Source organism: Brienomyrus brachyistius, chromosome 9, assembly GCF_023856365.1.
Source record: "Brienomyrus brachyistius isolate T26 chromosome 9, BBRACH_0.4, whole genome shotgun sequence".
NCBI classification, from domain to species: Eukaryota; Metazoa; Chordata; class Actinopteri; order Osteoglossiformes; family Mormyridae; genus Brienomyrus; species Brienomyrus brachyistius.
Window position 1 is genome coordinate 22612183 of NC_064541.1, and position 20699 is coordinate 22632881.

At 41.0% G+C, this 20699-nt stretch overlaps 2 protein-coding genes across 8 annotated transcripts; one reads left to right on the top strand and one right to left on the bottom strand.

Moving 5' to 3' along the window:
• Positions 1–1259: 1259 nt before the first annotated feature.
• Positions 1260–8794, top strand: si:dkey-26c10.5 (uncharacterized protein LOC563797 homolog). Of its 7 annotated transcripts, none has more exons than XM_049025174.1 (8): positions 1260–1365; positions 1598–1756; positions 1848–1940; positions 6451–6549; positions 6651–6767; positions 7633–7784; positions 7886–7986; positions 8221–8794. In XM_049025174.1, the coding sequence occupies exons 2-8, from the start codon at positions 1645–1647 to the stop codon at positions 8345–8347; spliced, it is 801 nt and encodes a 266-aa protein (XP_048881131.1). In that variant the 5' UTR covers positions 1260–1365; positions 1598–1644; the 3' UTR covers positions 8348–8794. The 7 variants fall into 7 exon arrangements, with proteins under 7 accessions (XP_048881131.1, XP_048881133.1, XP_048881134.1 ...); XM_049025175.1 differs by having other exon boundaries at positions 1334–1365; positions 1601–1756; XM_049025176.1 differs by having other exon boundaries at positions 1312–1756; positions 6654–6767.
• trpv6 (transient receptor potential cation channel, subfamily V, member 6) lies at positions 8786–19815 on the bottom strand. The gene is made up of 17 exons (XM_049025171.1): positions 19679–19815; positions 18755–18918; positions 18127–18224; positions 17434–17556; positions 16829–16969; positions 15641–15739; positions 15319–15494; positions 14135–14281; positions 13950–14029; positions 13543–13678; positions 13361–13447; positions 13186–13262; positions 11312–11477; positions 11028–11094; positions 10520–10788; positions 9423–9529; positions 8786–9307 (listed from the first exon to the last, which is right to left on the bottom strand). Exons 2-17 carry the CDS (start codon positions 18883–18885, stop codon positions 9085–9087), a joined length of 2127 nt encoding a protein of 708 aa, XP_048881128.1. The 5' UTR covers positions 18886–18918; positions 19679–19815; the 3' UTR covers positions 8786–9084.
• Positions 19816–20699: the final 884 nt, after the last annotated feature.

Genomic DNA, 20699 nt, shown 5'->3' on the forward strand with positions numbered 1-20699 from the left:
TCCGCGGGTCCCTCGCCCTGTCTCCTCTGCCCCTTCTCGGTCCCCTTCGGCTCCGGCCTCCCGGCCGCCTGCGGCCCCTCCGGCTGCCGCCCGTCGCCCGCTGGGGCTCCCACGGGCTCCCCTTTGTTCCCCTGCCTTCTCTCCCTTCTCTCCTGCCCTGGTCCCTCCTTTGTTTGCTCCTCCTCCTGTCTTTCCTCCTTTCTCCATTCCTCGTTCCTTTGTTCCTCCCGTCTCTGCTCCTCGTGTTCCTCCTTCTCCCTCTGGGTTCCCTCCGTTCACTCCCGGTCCTTTTGTTCCGCCTGTTCCCTCTGTTTCTCCCTTTCTAATCTGTCTCTCCGCTTTCCCGGCCCTTTGTCAGCTCCTGTCCTATGTTCTGTCTCTTGCCTTGTTTTGTGCTTCGGTCCTGTTCCCCGTCGTGTGTTGATTCTGTTCTGCCTCGTCCCGTCCGTCGCCCCCTTCCTTGGCGCGCCCGGTGTAGCGCGCCTTTGGGGGGGGGTTCTGTCATGCCCGGCTCGTCCGCTCCTCCTGTGTGCCACGCCCCCTAATTACCCACGTGTGATTTCCTGATCCTGCCCAGTCGTGTCTTGTTTCCTGCTGCCTTGTTCCGTGTATTTAAGTCCTGGTCTCCCCAGTTTGCTTTGTCTGTCATTGATGTTTGTGAGTCAATGCCTGTTACCCGTCCTGTTCCTAGAAATAAACCCCCGTTTTCCCCGTATCCCACTTGCTTGCCTGCTCCTTCCGCACGATCGCCGCTCGGCTCGCGATCGCTGCCCACGACCCGTGACAAATATCATGCACCCCAATGGTAATGACCAAACAAGCTCAACTGTTTATATAAGGGGTGATTCTGGAAAATTCTGTCTACTAATAACCTAATCAGTTGCGCCTGATTTGATGCACATAACTCAAAATTTTAGGTTTAATGTAATGTTAAATGTGGGAGTGTACTATTTCCTTATAAGAAATTTTTGTTTATTTTAATTTAGTAAATGGTAGACTCCTGCGACCCAGTAGGATAAGCGTTTTGGAAAATGGATGGATGGATAAATGGTAGACTTTAAATTTTACCATATTTCTCTACAAGAATTGTTGAAATGATGATTAATATTTCTCCATGTTTTTCGTCTATGTTGAAAAAAAGATTTTTTTGTACTCTTTCACAAGACTGGAGTGTTGACTTGATAGAACAAAAGTTGAAATATGCAAATTTATTTCAAGGGAAGATGGGTTATGAAAGAGGGAAAAAAATTTAATTGTGTAAAGGGGGAGGGGTTAGGAAGGAGGGAAGAATTTATAAATTGCATAAAGGAGAAGTGTTGCAGACTAAATGAAAAGATAAAAGCTGGAGTGGTGCTCCAAATGGTAGTAAGTGTGGGAATCAGTCCTTGTATTTGCTTTTCAGAATCTTAATCTCTTTACAGAAATGTATTGTTCTATGCCTTGTTATTTCAATTATCCATCCGAATACTTTCTGGAAGCTTCTTCCACTTCTATTTTTCACTGGTAAAAAAAATCACGTTGACAATGCTCAGTGTTGGAAAGGCGGGGGGTTCTTAAGGATTTCAGTCTTGTAAACGTGATTTTGGCTCTAACTTAGTAGGGTTATCAGCTAAAGTGAAAGTAGAAACTTTGAAGAAAGCCAAGATGGAGTTGCAAAAGATTGAAAAGCTGGAAGTATGCGGAGATCATCAGAAGGGAGAAGATGAAGAGAAACCAGGAACAGCGAAAGAGAAAAGTGAGCTTCTGGCAAAAACAGGTACAAGAGGGACCATCTCATGTATTTGTTTAGTTTTCCTATAGCTTCTCCCCGGTATGCAGCATCTTCTGCTCTACCTTTCATTACACAGGGAAAGATAATGAACCCGATTACAGGACACTGGACAGGCCAACTGAAAATATATACGAGACAGCCGTGGTGCCCTCCACAGAAAAGACAAGAGGTAACACTCGATGTGGCCATTGTCGGATTGAGTTAAGAATGCACAAAATACAAAGGTGTGTGGTCTCCTATAATTACTAACACATTGAAGCTGCCAGTGTGTAGTTTAAAAATATTGACTACCTGCTGTATGGCTTCACAACTATATGCTATGAGCTGCTGTAAATAGGGGGCAATAATTGGAAGTGAAAAAAGCTTTGAGAGATGGTTTTTCCACAAAACATACAGCAATAAGAGTATGAGAACTTCCTTTCCATAATGGACTTCAAGTATCGTTCTCTGATGTATAGTACATCCCATTTTCTTATTAAAAAGTTACAAACTGACCATTAATTTTTTCTAAATGTAGCAGTAACAGTGCGGTCAGTTGTTCGTAAGGCTGGCAGCTTGTGGGAACACGCCGCCCTTGTGCCTGTCTGTTCTGACACGCAGTGATCTGTAGCATCTGTTGGAGGGGAGAAGTTCAAAGACATTGTGAGCTGGGTGTGAGGTGTCCGTGGTGATCTTTCCCGCCCATTTTCTGACTTGGCATATGTATATCTACACATAAACATACATACACCGGTCAGCCATAACATTAAAACCACCTGCCTAATTATGTGTAGGTCCTCCTCATGCCACTAAAACAACGCAGACTTTTTGAGGCATGGACTTCACCAGACCTCTGAAGCAGGGACGGATTACGGACCGGGCCAGCGGAGCAGCTGCCCAGGGGCCCTTGGGGTGCAGGGGGCCCATGGGGCCCCTAGCCCAAAACAATTTGCAATGCTTATCAACAATTTATTTTCGTTTGTCTATTTTAGAGGGCCTACATTCTTTGATCCTCTGCTTACAAGGGCCCCTGACCCTATAGGGAGGGCGTTTGGCTGCCAAGGGCCCTTGAATTGTGGTGGTTGTGGTGCTGGTGGTGGTGGGGGGGCCCTCGCAAACGTTTTGCCCAGGGGCCCACACAACCCATAATCCGTCCCTGCTCTGAAGCTGTCCTGTGGTATCTGGCACCAAGATGATAGCAGCAGATCCTTTAAGTCCTGTAAATTGAGAGGTGGGGCCACCATGGATTAGACCTGTTTGTCCAAGCACATCCTATAGATGCTTCATCAGATTAAGATCTGGGGAATTTGGAGACCAAGTCGACACATTGAACTCCTTTTCAAAGTAGTGCATTTTATTGGGATGCAGAATATGCCGCATATCAATCTACCGAAGAATTCAGCTAATTAATCTGATAATAAAGTAACAAACAAGTTGTCTGGTGGTTACAAAAAGAAAAGCTGTACACCATCATGAGATGCAAATTGCTTCTGGGGATAGTCTTATAACTGCCTTGGGCCAGAGGAGGATAGTTCAGGTTCAGAAAGTAAAAATCCAGACCAAGATTTTGTTTTCACTAACTAGATGAACACTCTCTGACTGTGACTCTCTATGCTGTCCGCCTCTGCTTTGTGCTACTGTAATGGTCAAGCTTACACTGAGACCCAGAGGAAGGGAGACAGAGTTTTCATTCATGAATGTTCGGAACAGCATGTCCCAAAAATCTTTTTTTTTAAAGATGTAATATGATCTTTAATACTTATTGGTGTGAGTTTATTACAATTTTAGGCTGCAGAGTGTCTTAGGATAATCAAAACAAAACAAATGAATATCACAGAAAAGTGGTGGATAAGAAAATGAGAGAAAGAGGAATTAAGAAAGAAAAGAAAGATTATGAAAGAGACGCACCGCAGTCATAATGAAAGTGCACTGGCTGACATTAGCTTCTTCATAATATTCTATTTATACCATTTTTTGTATCATGTGAGATTGCCGCACAGTACAGCAAACTTCCTGAAGCTAGACAATAAGAGTGAAGGATAGCTATGGAATATACACTATAGCTATATGAATATAATTCATCAGCCGTAACATTAAAACCACTGATGAAGTGGGTAACATTGAATAGCTGGTTATAATGGCACCTGTCAAGGGTGTCATCATATATGGGGAATGAACTGTCAGTTTCTGTAGTTTATGTTTTGGAAGCAGGAATCCTCCAGTACCCTCGCTAGGGTATAAAGCTGGTCCACTGATCCACAGCCAGGACGAAAACGGCATTGTTCCTCCTGAATCCGAGATTCGACTATCGATCTCAGCCAGTACCCTGAAATAGACTTTCCCAGGAAGGCTGAGGAAGTAGTTGGAACACATTCTCTGGTCCCCTTTCTTAAATAAGGGGACCACCACCCCAGTCTGCCAATCCAGCGGTACTGTCCTTGACCTCCATGCACTGTTGAGAAGGTTTGTCAACTATGACAGCCCCACAATATCCAGAGCCTTCAGGTACCCCGGACCTCTTGTCCATCCCCGGGGGCAACCACAACCACCCTGCCAACCTCAGCCTCAGGAATGGGCAGGTCCACTCCAGCCCCTCTGCCCCGTGCCCTCTAATGTCTTGAAGGTGGTGTATGTAGATGTGTCTAAGGCAGGGTTGAGGAGGTCCTCAAAGTATTCCTTCCACTTTCTGGGTGATGTTTTTGCTTCCGCAACCACTCGAGCCGCGTTCTGCCTGCCCTACTGGTAGCTGTTAGCTGCCCCCAGAGACCCCTGTGTTAATAATTCCCGGTAGGCCTCCTTCTTTACCTTGATAGACCCCCTCACCTCTGGTATCCACCATTGGGTAAGGGGGTTACCGCCATGACTGGCACCGACCACCCTGCAGCCACAGGTCTGTACGGCCACTTCCACAATGGAGGTCCGGAACAATGTCCATTCAGTTCGAGGTATTGACTTGGCCTTCAAATTCCTCAGATGTCAATCTGATCAAGCATTTGTGGGATGTGCTGGACAAACAAGTACAATCTATGGAGGCCCTACTTTGCAACTTATAGGACTTAAAGAATCTGCTGTTAAAATCTTAGTGCCAGATACCACAGGACACCTTCAGAGGGCTTATGGAATCCATGCCTCAATGGGTCAGAGCTGTTTTAGCAGCATGAGGAGAACCTACACAATATTAGGCAGGTGGTTTTAATGTTCAGGTTAATGGGTGTAAAGAACAAGTTTGAAGCTCCTACAGATGTCATTAAACCCTCAGCCATATGGTCACTACTGTTATCGCCAATATTTTAGCTGAAGTTTAAAAAAGTTTGAAGAAACTTGAAGGTAGATGGGAGACCGCAGCTTGCCAGATTGTGAGGATAGCAATTCTATGCTTACGTCAAACAGTACACATTTCAGTATGGTTAGTGTGAGATGAGAAATGAAATATGCCTCCTATAATTTGGATATGAGTTTATTCTACAAACCAGTAACATCTGTGATTGACTGATGGGTTGGACCCCCCTGGCATATAGGCTATATATTGCTGTTGCTGGAGAAAAAAGAGCAACCTTCCCAAATGCCAGTCAATGCCCGTAGACAAGGCACAGTTACATTACAATATGCTCACTCATTCTTCGACGCAGCGTGGCTGAGAAGGAACATTAACTTACATCGTCTTACTATCTAGTACTCAAGGCTAAGCACTGCCGAAGCAATTTGCTGACTGAACAAAGCAGAGGTCTTATATTCTGTTTAGTCTGTAAATGGTCTCTTCAAGGCGGAATGTTTTGTGTGTGCTCTTGGAGGTATGTGTCATTCACAAACCTGCATTCATACTCACCAAGGTGACTTGTGGACAAAGACATTGTAACAGAATTAACGTAAGCAAGTATGTTCATTGTCAATTATTTAGGTAGACCTGGTGGGGGAGAGCCAGTCCATGGCAGGGCAAACACACAAAATCACACACTATGGGCAATTTAGAGTCACTAATTAATAACAACTCCAAAAGTAAACTCCCACAGCAGGGAAAGATCATGGAAATCTCACAAAAACACAGTAGTATCCCACAGATATCCCACAGCTTATAATCCCACAGATGTAGGGCAACAGTATTATCCACTGACTCGCCATAACACCCATAACACCACACACTTAAAAGTAAGCTATAAAAAAGGGAGAAAACAGAGAGAGAAATAAATAAATAAATGAAATAAATAAATAAAATAATGAAATAAATAAGTAAAGCAAGCAAGCAGGTCTTGACGTTGCTAAGAAACGCCGGGGTCCACCCCTTCCTTTTCAGGAACTTTAATTTAAGCACCCGACGCCATGTTCTCCTGAAAAAAGGAAAGTGTCCCTTGGGGAAAAACATACGTATTCAATGCCCTGGATGTCACACAGTGCATGTCGCTACTCTTACAACAGTGGGTGAAAATATCTTCATATAATGTATATCAAATTTTGCCGGAATTATTTGATTGGGGAGGAAAAGGAAAAAGGACCAGATGAATCAAAGGAATATGAAGGTACGGTTCTTTGCAAAAGAGCTGTATTTATACGAGTAGACATTTGATAATAAATACACATTTGAGTAATTTATTCATAAATATCGTTTTAGATTTATTTGCATATTGGTGTAATAATAGCCTTATTGGAACTTAAGAAAAGAAACGCATCAAACGTATTTTACGACGCTTTCTCCGTGATTGCAGAGGTTCAGAGAGGGATTCGTATTTACCGAACGATGTCCATCATCCTGTTCGTCCTCACCGTGATCCTTGCTGCCGCTGTCATCGCCCTGTGTGCCAGCAGTCTGTATCTATATAATAATATACACCGTTTTTTTCAATATGCACGAATGCTTCTTTTTTGGTTTCGTGAATTCTGTAACTGTCTCTCTCCTTCTTTTTAGAAGGTCAGATAAGAAGCACTTGCTTGAATGAAGAGAATCAAGAGAAGGACCCATCTGACGTCTGCAGTGTGCAGCTTTGCAATGAGTTATATCCAGCACTTGTCCCACAAAAAAAAGGTGTTTGTTCGTAGTAATTAAGCACGTGCGCTTAATATTATTATAACATAACTGTTTTTGCATTAATGTTATAATGAAATATATTGGCACTACTGTACTGCCTAGGTTTCGTTCTAGGTTTCGTGCTGTTCTTTCGTTGAATTAGTAGCAGATAAACAGAATTTAAAGAAACATCCATCCATTTTCCAAACCGCTTATACTACTGGGTCGCGGGGGGTCCGGAGCCTATCCCGGAAGCAATGGGCACGAGGCAGGGGACAACCCAGGATGGGGGGCCAGCCCATCGCAGGGCACATTCACACACCATTCACACCTACGGGCAATTTAGCAAGTCCAACTAGCCTCAGCATGTTTTTGGACTGTGGGGGGAAACCGGAGTACCTGGAGGAAACCCCACGACGACATGGGGAGAACATGCGAACTCCACACACATGTGACCCAGGCGGAGACTCGAACCCGCGTCCCAGAGGTGTGAGGCAACAGTGCTAACCACCATGCTGCCCCTTTTAAAGAAACAGAAACATTAGATTTCATTATCAAGTCGTGAATATGGTGTACCTGATCGGATTTAGAGTACAATCAGAGCTTTTGGCTAGACGTTCAAGTTGTCTTTTTTCAGATTTATTTATATACGATTACTGTAAGAACATTTTCAGGAGCAACAGTTTCTTCTGTTCTGTTGTGTCATTTCTAGTGTGTTTTTATGTACCTTATAGTGATAATTAAATTATAATAATCGTTATTTTTACAGCACTTTTCACACATGAAATGCAGCTCAAAGTGCTTCACTGAGATTAAAACATGGGATTATGCTATGGGGTTAAAATAAGAACCAAGAACATTAATAACCTCCTGTATTTTGCAGACACTGGATGCCACCGCTGTGGTCAAGGTTGGCTACAGTTTGAGAACTGGTGCTTTTTGCTGTCTGATGTGCGAGAGACCTGGAGCCGCAGCAGGGAGCAGTGCAGGAAATGGGGCGCCGATCTGGCCGTCATCGACAACCAGCAAGTGCAGGTGCTGAGCTCTGCCGGCAGCACTTCGCCGGATAAACAGAGTCTTCTGTGAAGGCTCTCTCACAAATCTAAGACCCAGAGCTGGTCTCTTTCTTGATACAGGCATTTCTTACTGAGAAGGGAAGCCTGGTATATTGGATTGGGCTAAGCCGGTCGACAGGCGGAGAATGGACCTGGATAAACCAGACCGTGCTTGCAGACAGGTGAGAGTGGCATGGTCGCATGGCCATGTAGTATTGTTCCTACCAGGGGTAAAAGTCTCGAATTCAGCATTCAAGTGCATCCGGTACCTCTCTCAGGTGGTACCTCTCTTCCGGATCCACATCATGCTTTCTGTGATGATTGCCAAATAAAGGATTTAATAGTTGGAGACCTTCCAGGGAGCAATGGCTGCACACTGTTATCAGAGAGTAAGCATTCTTCTCGATCTCCTGCAGTTACTGGGCCCCCGGAGCAGACGGGGAGAATTGCGGGTGCCTGATGGGGAAGCAGTCACCCGGAAGTAACTGGGGATCCGCGCCGTGTATGTATTACACTGCCTACATCTGCCAGAAGATGGTGTGAGGCCGGTCTGTAATTGACCTTTTCCCTCTCTCTGAATTACTTTGCAGCTTTTAGCAAGATGACTAAAGAAACTTTTATCAGTTTAGCGTAATGCTACAATCATATTAGTGTTTCAGATGTGTCCATTTCCAGCTCAAGCTACTACTGCAACATATATGTGCAATTATGTATTTTAACTTGCTTGTGATTTTTTATATTTCACTCAAGACCAGGATTTGCCGATGTTGCACTACAGTAGATGCTGCAGGAAAGGTTCAGCCACAGTATCTCCTACTACACTGTGTGTTGAACTTTGCACTTTTATTGTACGTTAAAGTAAAACCATGTTGACTAACACACTGCTTGTATTTTTGCACTAAGATCACAATACTGTTTACTCTGAGTGATTTGCTGTAACTTTTGTACCATTCCCAAAATGACATTAAACAGTTGTTCATATATTCATAATCCATTTTTATTCTTTGACATACAGAAAAGTGAGACATGGTGGCAATATGTAAACAGTGCCAGTAAAGTTGTAGGAATCAATGGTTATTATTCCTGTAAATCCCTGCACACGATTATAATGCATATACATGTATGGGGAAGAAATTTGTTTATATGTCACATATAATTTCTTCAGTTTTGTGTCCACTTCCTGCATATATCCCTAAATATTATACAGTAAATATCATTCTGTGTATTTAATCTATAGAAATAGTTTTGCTTGGTTTGATTACACCATATTTGGCTCTCATCTATGTGTTGGCTGATTTTTGCTTCTGTGCCACATATGATGCCTTGAGCACTTGCCAGTTCCTCTTTCCTCTTCCCCTGCCTGCTCCACCCATCATTATTGGCTTGGCTTTGCGAACAATGTCCACCAGAGATGAGGTCGGCTCATTTTTCACGCTATCGCTTGAAGAGGAGTTAACAGGCTGATGCGTCTTTTTAGTGTCCGGCTCGTTTCTGTCTTCCACTCTGGTGTGGGCAGAAGCATGTCGTTTTATTTTTTTAATGCTTCTACAAAGTATTATAATGATGTCAAAAACTCAACACTGTTTATGGAGTCACTCTGAACCAGGTGAGGGCTTACCTGAGATACCAGCAATCCCCCAGATTGTACTCCGCTCCATTCACCCCTATCCGAGGCCAGAGACATCGGGGCAATCTTCTTTCCAGCATTAGTATGGTGGCGACCAACTATAACGTGAGGGTTGAGACGAATATAGCAAGATGGTGAAAAGTCTTCTTAGCAAATTGGTTTAGTTGTTGTTTTAATTTTATAGGAAATAGGAAATGTATTTCCTGGACAGCCCCCCCCCCCAAAAAAAAAAAAAGGCCCAAGATCAACACCTATACAATGTTCCGGGGAAATTTGAAAAAGATCCATGTAATACTTTTAGAGTTACTGCCTTCACAACATCAAGTGTCCCTTGCAGCCACCCTTTCCATCTTTTGATGCCACCTGGAACTGCTACTCAGGTTTTCCTGTTATTTGTCTGAAGGTGAAATCAGGTGTAGATATTCATCCATATAGTATTTTGGTGAAGTGGAAATAAGATTTGTCACATTCATAAGGGTAAGGGTCGGTCATCTGTGGTCATATGCACATCCTTCCCTTTGCTGCCACCAAGAGATTATGTTTTCAGTGTGTTGCAATTTGTATCAACATGAAAATATTTCTAAAGTTTCACCAATAGAAAAATGTTTCTGTGTAGTTTGAGAAAGATTCAACAAATATTGTTTGGCATATTTTGGTAATGAAATAAGGGTCGGCAAATACCATTTTCTTTGCTAGCGCTACGCAGTGCTACTTCAGTTATTTTTACCAGTTCCAGTTCGTTTCCTTGCAATATGTATAATGTTTAAAAAGATCAGGCAAATCATTTTAAAGATATTGCAGTGATAAGTGACTGCAGAAGTGGTGGACCGGTCCCAAAACCATATGTTTTTTTAAGTAGCAGACACTTTTATCCAAAGTGATGCACAAGTGATACAAATAGCACACTACAAACATATGGCTGTCAATGAATCAACTAGACACAAGTACAGCTAGGCTGTAAACAAATTCAAACAAAAACTGCAACACTAAAATTGTATTTTTGCTAGGCTGGAACACTGTACTGACCAATCAGTATGTGGGAACAGAACATCTTGATTTATAAGTATTAAAAAAGGAGTAGATGATACCTGGGTCTTCCACAACTCATCCCTCTCCTGAGTCACCTTCCAGTGCGTGTCGCCCATCATGGAGATCAGCAGGTTGATAATGAGAAGGGAGCAAACCAATGAAAAGACGACATGTAGCACGTAGACGATTGGCGGGTTGGGCTGGCTGTTGTCGACAATGAGGTCGACAAGGCCTATGGAGACCTCAAACTCGGAGAACAGGGTAACACCGAAAGATCTAAAGGAGGGGACTTTGGTTGGGTCTTGGGTCATGTATATCATCCACATAGCTGTGGAAGGAGAATAGAGGGAGGGGGGTAGACAGGACAGAGATTTGCATGACCAACCAATTAGGTCACAGGGATACATGACATCGACAAATCGGTGAAAAAGATTTGCAGCTACACATTTCCTGAGCAGCATTTTAACAACTGACTACAAAAATTGTACTATTTCTGCAATATACTGTAATAATATTGCTGAAAATCATTATCAAATGGTTACTTTTCCAGAAATAACTTTTACTTACCAGTGGTACATGCGAGCAGTGTGACAGTTATCAGCCAAATAAACCTCACTACATCACCACACAAAATCTAAAAAATGATAAACAGAATAATCTTTTAAACTCAGGAGCAAAAATAATAACACATAAACATTCGCATAAACTTTTAAATAAGACAAATCACCTCAAGTCCTTTCTCTCTTATTGACAGAAATATAATCTGAATATTGTAATGATGCCTTATTTTTGCAGACTAACCAATTAAAGGGAAACAATCTTACTTACTGACGATGGTTGAAAACAGTTACCTTTTGCACCATGATCATGTACGGTCCGAGCATCTGAAATCCACGTGCAAAATACATGATGTTACACCAGCCCAGGATCAAAGCGAGCGACATGGCATTTTCCTCTCCTGGCAATTCGGCCACTCGAAGCAAACAGACGAGTAACACCAAACAGCTATAGCCAATCCTGAGAGGGAGAGTTGAAGAAAACTACTTTATTGAAGCCGTAGCGAGTAACAGCACTACAATGATGCAAACAAACAACTCATTGGTTTGTATTCTCACAGACCCTTATAGTACTGTGCAGAAGGAAAACTGATAACATTATTTTTCATATGATATGATATTAAGTTTGTGAAAGTGTATGACCTTATTACCTTAACCATTTCAAAATGTATACTAACCCCAGCGTTAGCAGTAACCATCCCAAACACCCACATTTGGCTAATCGATGCCTCATGAACAGGGACATCGTTAGGCCTGGTTATCGGGAGCTACAGCACATGCATTACGTGTGAGCACGGGAGAGCACTGGGTAGCGGGCTTGTCATTGTTGGCATGTGGGGGGAGCTAACTACTTTACAGGAAAAACTTTCTTTACAAAAATAATTATGGATATATGAAGCTTTTTCAAAAGGAAAAACGGCGAGGAGATGCATGCGAGGATGGAGGACATGGAGGCAGTGTTACTTCCTGTTACCACAGTAGCTTCACCTGCAGGCTCAGATCGGTGAAGAAGAGCACTCGCTAGCTAGCTGGTGTAGCTCACTGGTTCTCAAATGATTTTGAAACAAGGCTCACCATTCATGAAAACAAGAATTTCCAAGGTACACGTTTGCATGTGAAACATCATAAGACTAATTCCAAAACACATCTGCCCAGCTCCCAAAGCACAGCAGTGTGCAATGGCACGGTTTGAGAACCACTGGTCTAGCTGGAAAGGATGCACCCAAATACAAATACGTTATTCAGAAATGCACAAACAATGCAGTGTAAACAGATCATTTTTGTACTTGAAGTTTCTCGTTATCATTCGGAAAAAGGTTAGCTCCATGAGTGAAATGTCTATGTTCGATTCAATTTTTCGACCCAATTTATTTTCATATAGCGCCTTTCACAACAGAGTCATCCCAAGGCGCTTTACAGTGGATGGGTTGTAATACATTAAACATCATTAGAAAGACTAATACAGCACGTGAAAAGGAAGGAAAGAAATGAAATAAAGAATGCCAGATGATATGTTTCCTCAAATAAATTCACATCATTGTTGATATTCACAAGATATAAATGCCCATTCAGTTTGAAACATGGGGCTTTAATTTCACTAACTAGTCATTTAATTTAGTTCAAATGATTTAAAAGTGATCGCTGTGTTCTGTAGTTGACTCACCAAGCTAGAGCACAACAGGCAACAGCCTCAGAGCTGGAAATGGTGCAATTATTAGGTAAAAATCGAAAGATTTCTTGGTTGGGCTAAGCCCCCAGTGTTTCAGGACCCTAACAGCACCACCACTCATCAAGTTATTTAGCTTATTAAGTTAATTCATTTAAGGTGTAGGTGAAATTTAATGAATACATGCAATGACAGATGAAGAGAGATTTCGGAACTAAAGCGATGTTCATCTTGCCATCCTACAAGATGTCAGAAACGTTGTAGAGCAGAAGAAATTCTTATGGTATCTTTACATATTACTTTATATTATATTACAATTCACTTGCATACATTCTAATGTTAAACTGTTTTCTTTTTATGAGCAGATATATCAGAGAAATATTCAGTATTTTCTTTGACTGCGAAAGACTTTTTCATGGCATTATAGGCCAGCTATACATACAATGCTAAATATTCCAACCAAAATTGTTTCTGTAGGGAAAATTAAATGCAAAATACTTACAGAGTGGCATGGAAGGGACCTCCTAGTACCGACTGACCAAAATATTGCTTGGGTCCAATTCTCATTATATCTGGAATCTAAGATGAATATAAAGAAAATGTTTTTTTTTAAATATTTTTTACAATAAGCTTATGATGGATAGCAGGTTATTAACTAGAACAAGGCTTGTAGTTACCTCTAGTACAAGTATAATAAAAGCACCCAGGACACTGATCATCTCTCCCACTAATCGTAGCTGGTCATTATACGTTAAGTAGCTCTCCTGATGATGAAAGGAAATGTAATAAAGGACAGAGTGAAACAATGCTCCCACCAAACTGCTGAAATTATGCACCCAAAAAGTTGATGTTTTCTTACATCCAGAGTCTTTGGAATATAGATGGTATTATCCTGATGTATCAGGGTGTAATTCTCTGGGATTGGCTTCAGTGGGCGGTAGACACAGCAGAGAGTAAAGATCCCCATGTACAAGTGGTACAGTAGTGCCAAAAACCTTTGTCACAAAACAACAAAATGATAATTCATACATGTAATAATGAATGTGATGTAATAAAATCTTTAGAACACAAATTCATCATGAAGTCTCCATAGAGCTCGCAATAAGATGCATTATTTTAAGTACAAAGACTGAGGAATGGACTGCTAAGGTACAGGACTGGGAAAACTCTATATAAATCTTAGTGAATCAATAAACCTTTGACACTCATGGTTTATAAGGCAATAGCATCCTCATCATAATACCAAAAAATACAAAAGACGGCTACCTAAAATAATGCTTGGCATATAACTTCCACTTGAGATCAATGAGCTGTTTTGCTGGAGGTACATCTAGTACCTTCCTCGCCTGAGAGAGAAGAGAGAAGGAAAGTAGAGATCATAGCCCTGAGACTTGGTGAAAACACTGTTGTCCCTCTTTATTTACTTCACGGCAGCCTAATTCATTATTCACCTCTTTTTTATGGCTCACTATGACATTCTCCAGTACAGAGAATTCATCGCCATATGAGTCAAACTCCGTCAGGTCGTAAAGATGGGAGTTGAGAGGGCCCAAAGTCCACTGGCTTCGCCGTCTGCTATTGACCAAATGTTGAAACACCTGGATAGGCAGCGTAAAATGAGGGACAGGGGATCATTAGGATATTAATAACATCATAATTTACTCTGTTTTTCATTCATAACACTTGTAAGACACATTAGTGCATCCAATAAGAAGTGCAAGATGTGAGTTTTACTAAAACAACTGTTGTAAAACAATGCAGAATGAAGTATGTGAAAAATCTGTCATTTTCCTGTGTTTAGTAACATCAGTTTTGATTTCCTGTCACATTCAGAAGTGAATTTAAAATACCAATGACTTTTAAAGTCAAAAATATCTACTCCATCTGTTTTTCTCAGTTGGAGGCTATCCTGTATGTGGTTGCTCCTGTTTTAAGTATTAGGTGAAAGTTCCTATATGACACAAGGTCACAATTCTGTCATGTGACTACCCCATGTGACTTGCTGTGTCAGGTCATGATGTGGGTTTGAAAGTCTCAAAAGTTTGTTGTATTTGTCCAATGTTGTAGAGTATGGGCTTCCAAGCTGTTGATGACTGCAGACTAGCATATATCATCCAAAATTTTACTGGTAAAATACATCAATCAGGCAGGGGGAGGCGGGTGGGCGTGGTTTTCGAATAGCATGCCAGATTTAATATGTTTATTAATTGCCATTATTTTCAGATGTAATGAGAATGTGTGGATGTCAGGGGTTATTAATATAAGGTGCATTGTGAAAAAAGCTAGTTTTGATTATAGTTTTTTGTTTTTTGCCAATTAACCAACCCCCAGTGTTCTGTGGCTCACTGGAATACTGCCTGGGATCTACAGCATCCCTACTTTTCCCTTGTGTCTCTCCTCTTCTGCTTCCAACTGTCTCAAATGGTGAAACATCACCACATCTGTCTCATGTATGTTTCCATGGACAGGATTAATAACTTTAGTTGTTAAGTGCCAACCAACAATAATTATAATGAAGATTTCTTACTTGACATATTATTGACATATTATTGTATGTGTATATGCTCTGTGATGGCTGCTGGTCCCCCACAATCCTTTGCTGGGGAAGTGATTCGATGACAGGTGCATTTCTCACCAACATGTTTCCCTCCTTAGCAGATGCTTTTAAGGGAGTTAATCCCCGGTAGTTGGTCTGGCGGTCCAATGGTATGTCTCTGTTCAGCTCTTTATCCGATGCCAAGAAGATGTCAATAACTTTGGTAACAGATTCTTTACTATTTTGCATAGCAAGAATGTGCAGCACTGTGTTTCCTAATGAAAGACACAAGCAGAGGATAAATGTTAAAAAAATTAAGGTAATAAAATTATACAAATGAATCGGAAAATGGGGAGATGGTGTAAGCTCGTTGTAGGTCATGGATGTTCATAGGATTGAAAAGAAATAAACAGGAATTTACCAAAGCTGTCTTGCGCCCTGATGTTGGCTCCAGCATTGATCAGCGCACTGAGAATCTCTTCGTTTCCCACACAAGCAGCGAAAGACACAATGTGTTCGCCTGACATTGGAGACAGTTGCATGTTGAAAAATGAAATGGCTCAAACACACACAAGCAGACACTCAAATTAGTTACATAAATCTTTGTGGATACTCTCTATTCATTTTTATGGGCAAAACCCTAATGTCAACAATGACGACCTGAACCGTTACTCAGCCATAACCTTAATCATAAGTAACCAAACAAAATACAAGACTTTTGGCTGTTTTAGTTCAAAATGATTAAATTGATTGATTAAAGTTCAAAATTGGTTAAAAGTTCTGAAATTGAGTTTCTCTTTGAGGGAACTGAACAAAATGTCCCCACAAGGTCAAATCATAAGAGATTTTCATCACATTGTGGGAAAATCTGGTTCCCACAATATAATATATATATGCCCACACACACACGTATTCACATCTTTCTGGGGACCGTACATTCATTTCTATGGAAAAAGCCCTAATCCCAAAACTGACAACCGTAAGCTCTCACCCAGCCCTTACTTTAACCATCAGTAACCAAACAAAATGAAAAGATTTTGACATTTAATTTTTTTGATTTCAGATAGAGATTTCTGTAAAACTGAGGTTCCCCTTGTGGGACTAAAACATTTTGTCTCAACAATGTAGTACACATAACCTACACACATATACGCACACACACACACACACACACACACACACACACACACGCACACACACATACGGACACACGTATGCATGCACAGGTACTAATGTAAAAAACATGAATGATACCATTAATAGTACAGCTGGAAAAACACTAGTTGCAATTCCCAAAAAGATGTAGTACTGTAGATGTATTTCTTCTCTAAAGTTTTTTCCAAACAGAAGCCACAACTCATACCACATGTAGTAAGTAGTCTGTTTCTCACTTATTTTACACCCCAGAGGTTCCACCAAGGAAGCCACAGCTGTATTAAAGGTGAAACCCTTGTGATTTTTAAAATGTGTATCAAAGGTGACACTTTTGTATCTGTCTGGGGTAGCGGGACGAGCCTTGCAGATATTCTACTTGGGCCCAAAAACGAAACTGCTCTGCTTGCAGCTACAGTCTAAAACCCCCAGGATTTGAAACAGCTCTTTCTCTCACCATAGTACAAGAGTCCTCCTCTTCTTTTCATAAAATAGATCCCGGTCACCCTAGGAGTTGCTACATCAGCGCCATTGGCAATTAACTCTTTTACCAAGTCCAGGTTTTGGTTCATCACAGCAATGTGAAGCGCGGTCAGACCTGCAGGGAGAGAATCACAGAATCAATACCTGCATAAAAAAAGCTTTCTTTAACTTTACATCATTTGAACATTAGATAATCTATTCATCCATTTTCAATAGTCACTTTTCCAGTATGAACTTAAGGTGATTTTGGGAACATTTCAGGAAGCTCAGGGTGCAAGACAGGGGACATTCTGGCCGGAATTACAGTACATCTTAGGTAATCTACTATGGCTCATTTAGAAACATCAGTTAATCCTTGCATTGCAGCAGGAAACTGAAGTATATGGAGAAAATCCATGTGATCCTGAGGAGAAAACCTCGACACTCATACCTGGGTAGAGGAGGGACAACCCTGGAGGTGTGAGACTGCAGTGCTAACCTCTGATCTGCTGTGCCTCCCACAGGCCGTAATAATGAATGATATAAAACATGCATGCCACAGTTCTAATGTGGTTGGATGGAACAAATCTGAATTTTTACCCTGGTAGAGGTCAGAGGTCATGGGCTCATTTATGAGCTCAGGAACCTCTTCCATTATAGCCACTGAAGCCTCTAGGTGATTTGCCAGTGCTGCCACATGGAGTGCAGTCTCCCCAAGGGCCCCTGAGGCAGGGAGACACAAACACTTAATAAGTGACTTTAACAATGAATTGGGTGCCTTACAGTGTCATAGGCTAATACTGACAATAACAGAAAGTCCACTTCCAACTTCCAACATGTATGAACTACAGTGTTTACAATAGTGATGGACAAAATGATGCCTCGTGAACCATGTGAAGTATTTTATCCCCCTTCTAAAGGTGGTCTTGGCTTGCTTTGTTGCATATTTTGAGCCATTTTTTGAACTGACAGCACCATCTATTGGCGTCAAAAAATATAGCAAATGGTTCATGAAGCATTTTTTTGCCATCAGTAGTTTGCAGCATTTATTTACATGTTTGTTCAAAGAGTACAGAGATACTGATTACATAAAAAACTAGAAAACTATTACCAATCAATCAATCACTCAATTAATTAAACTGTTATGAGACTATCATCACGGGCACGTTAAGTAATTGCCTCTTCATCAAAAAAAAAAAAAGTACAATTTCAATATTACTTTACTGTAATAATATTGTTTAGAAATCAATTCAGGGGTGAAAATAGATTAAGCAGGAGAAGATCAGGCCACACCTCTTTCGAAGATATCTGTGGATGGACATTTAAGGAGCTTTTTTATGGAACCAACGGCATTCTCATGGGCAGCGAAGAAGAGAGGGATGTCATTCACTCTAAAAAAGGGATGTGAAAGTGAATATAAGCTGATTGAGTCCAGGCTGCATATTACATTTTGGGGAAGGCAGAGAATCTGATTAATCTGTGAAATTGTCGAAAAAGCTGGCAGAATTATAATGATATTATAGTTGTGTTTTCCTGTTTGTTTTATGACTTCTGTGCTTTGTATTGAATTTATCATAGCGTACCATGCAATATGTATATTAACATGTGCCTTTTGTATGACTAGATACTAGAATGAATTCCTTGTACTATGCTTGTACTTGGCGAAATAATGCTGACCGTAGTTCTGAAACTTCTTAGTGTATTACGAGTTGATCAATTTAGTGTGAGAATAAGTGTCAATTCTGATGGTTTCCCATATGACTTACAGTTTCCACCCCGTTTTGCCATCTGACGGCCATGAGATGGAATCCCCCCCCGGACCCCATCCAGGGTTTTTAACCTACTATCTCACTGTTTTCAATGCAGCTAGGTTGACATATATATGCGAATAAGACACAGCCTCCATCTTTACTCTGTTTACCTCTGGCTTTGTAGCATGAAAATCTCATCAACCATTTGAGTCCACGCTTTTTTGTTCTTTAGGCGGAATCGAAGTTGCCCCCACCGATGACTGAGCTCTGAAAGAGCGATGCGTGCCAAAGGTGGACCCATGGCCTCAAGTTGAGTCTCTCACTGGACCTGTTGCTGAAACATAAGCAGGTTAGGGTACAATCAAAATAACACAAACACATGAACTGTACAAATAACACAGAGTTTTGTATGTATGTGAGAGAGTAAGGGAGACAAAGGAAAGGTGTCTATACTAGGGACTCAGCTAACATTTTAAGAAACTGTTTCAATTGTTGCACTTAAATTGAATTGCAGTTAAACAATATATATAATGTTTGGAGAGAGGAGAAAGGACAGGAGACAGTTTCTTAGCCCGTGAAGGAGGGCAAACTGTTTATTATTCCAGAAAAAGGAAAAACTATCTGGTTGCCACCAAGACACACACAGCCTGCACACACTCTGGCAGGAAGAAAAGAAGCTTCAAAAGCGCATCTGCTCTGAGAATTCTGGCGGAATGAAGAACCCGCTACAATCGACTTTATCAAAACCAGCATTCTTTGTCAGAAATGCACATTAAAGACAATTAACTACTACTGAAAGTAACATGGAAATCTTTTAATAAAATACTTTTAAATTAAATTATACATTTAACCATCAAACACATAAAAATAGACAATAGAAACTAAATAAAGACAAACAACAGTTCTCCAAATATTCTGCTGATTTCTATAGAATAATTCAGGAATAATATGGAATAATCTATAGAAAAAAGAATCATTCAAAGCAAAATACAGTTAATACTCATTTTACTTATCATATGCATTACTCCAACTTACAGTACAGATTTTAACAGAAGCAATAAAAACAACAGATTAAGTAAGACAGGTAACCTTACCTGTGCAATTCAAACAGTCAGTACCACAAATTTCCCAAGTATTACAGAATACCGCGGGACATCACATTAGGATGTAATGTGCTACATCAGTGTAATTGTACACAGGGTAGTGTTGGAAAATCCTGCATGTGAAACTTTATGACAGCAGACATTTAAGGCAAAACCGGAGGCGGAGAAACGTGTGTGAGGGAGGAGAGAGGACAGAGGCAGGTAGCCTGATGTTCAGATAGGACAACAGAAACGTTGGCTGCATCCATCCATCCATCCATCCATCCATCCATCCATCCATCCATCCATCCCCACCTGTTCTATGTGGGGTCACAGGGCAGTCATGTTGTCAAATGATGGGTTAGAACCCCCTCTGACATTTGTTTTCTTTCTAGCAGGTACATAGCCAAGTAAGGAACCCCCTTACAGCCGCCAATCTACTGAGCCCCTACCTAGAGGGACCTATTAGTATGATTGCTGGACTGCCCCCACCTACCTACCTGACATAAAATTTTAATTATTGGGTCTGTCTCAGGGGTCGGGACCCAAGGAATAACCATCCCTTACATAAATAAGGGAAAACTAATATTAACTAATATAACCAGAGGTCTCACCTTGACAGGAATTTTAGTACCAAGAACCCTGGGCAACTACACCAATTTTACCAATTGTACCAATTTTGTATTTTTTTTTAATAATGCCAGATACTGGAGTAAATAATTCACTATTCTCTTTAACTGTGTTCATATTTATCCATCATTTACTTTGTGCTTATTCAAACTAGTTGCACTTCATTGTTTTCTCTTTTTTTTGCATTTGACAGCTCTTCCTTTATGTCCTCATAAGGTTAAAAGAAATATTGGCACTTATTTTACATACACGCACTGGAGGCACAAAACACAAATTAAAACTGTATTCACTCTGAAACATTTGCAATTATGTCAATCAATCAATGGCCATTATGTATATCCTTTTGGATTTCACTGCACAGAAATATATTTTTCACTTTTTTTTTTTTTTTAGACAAATGGTC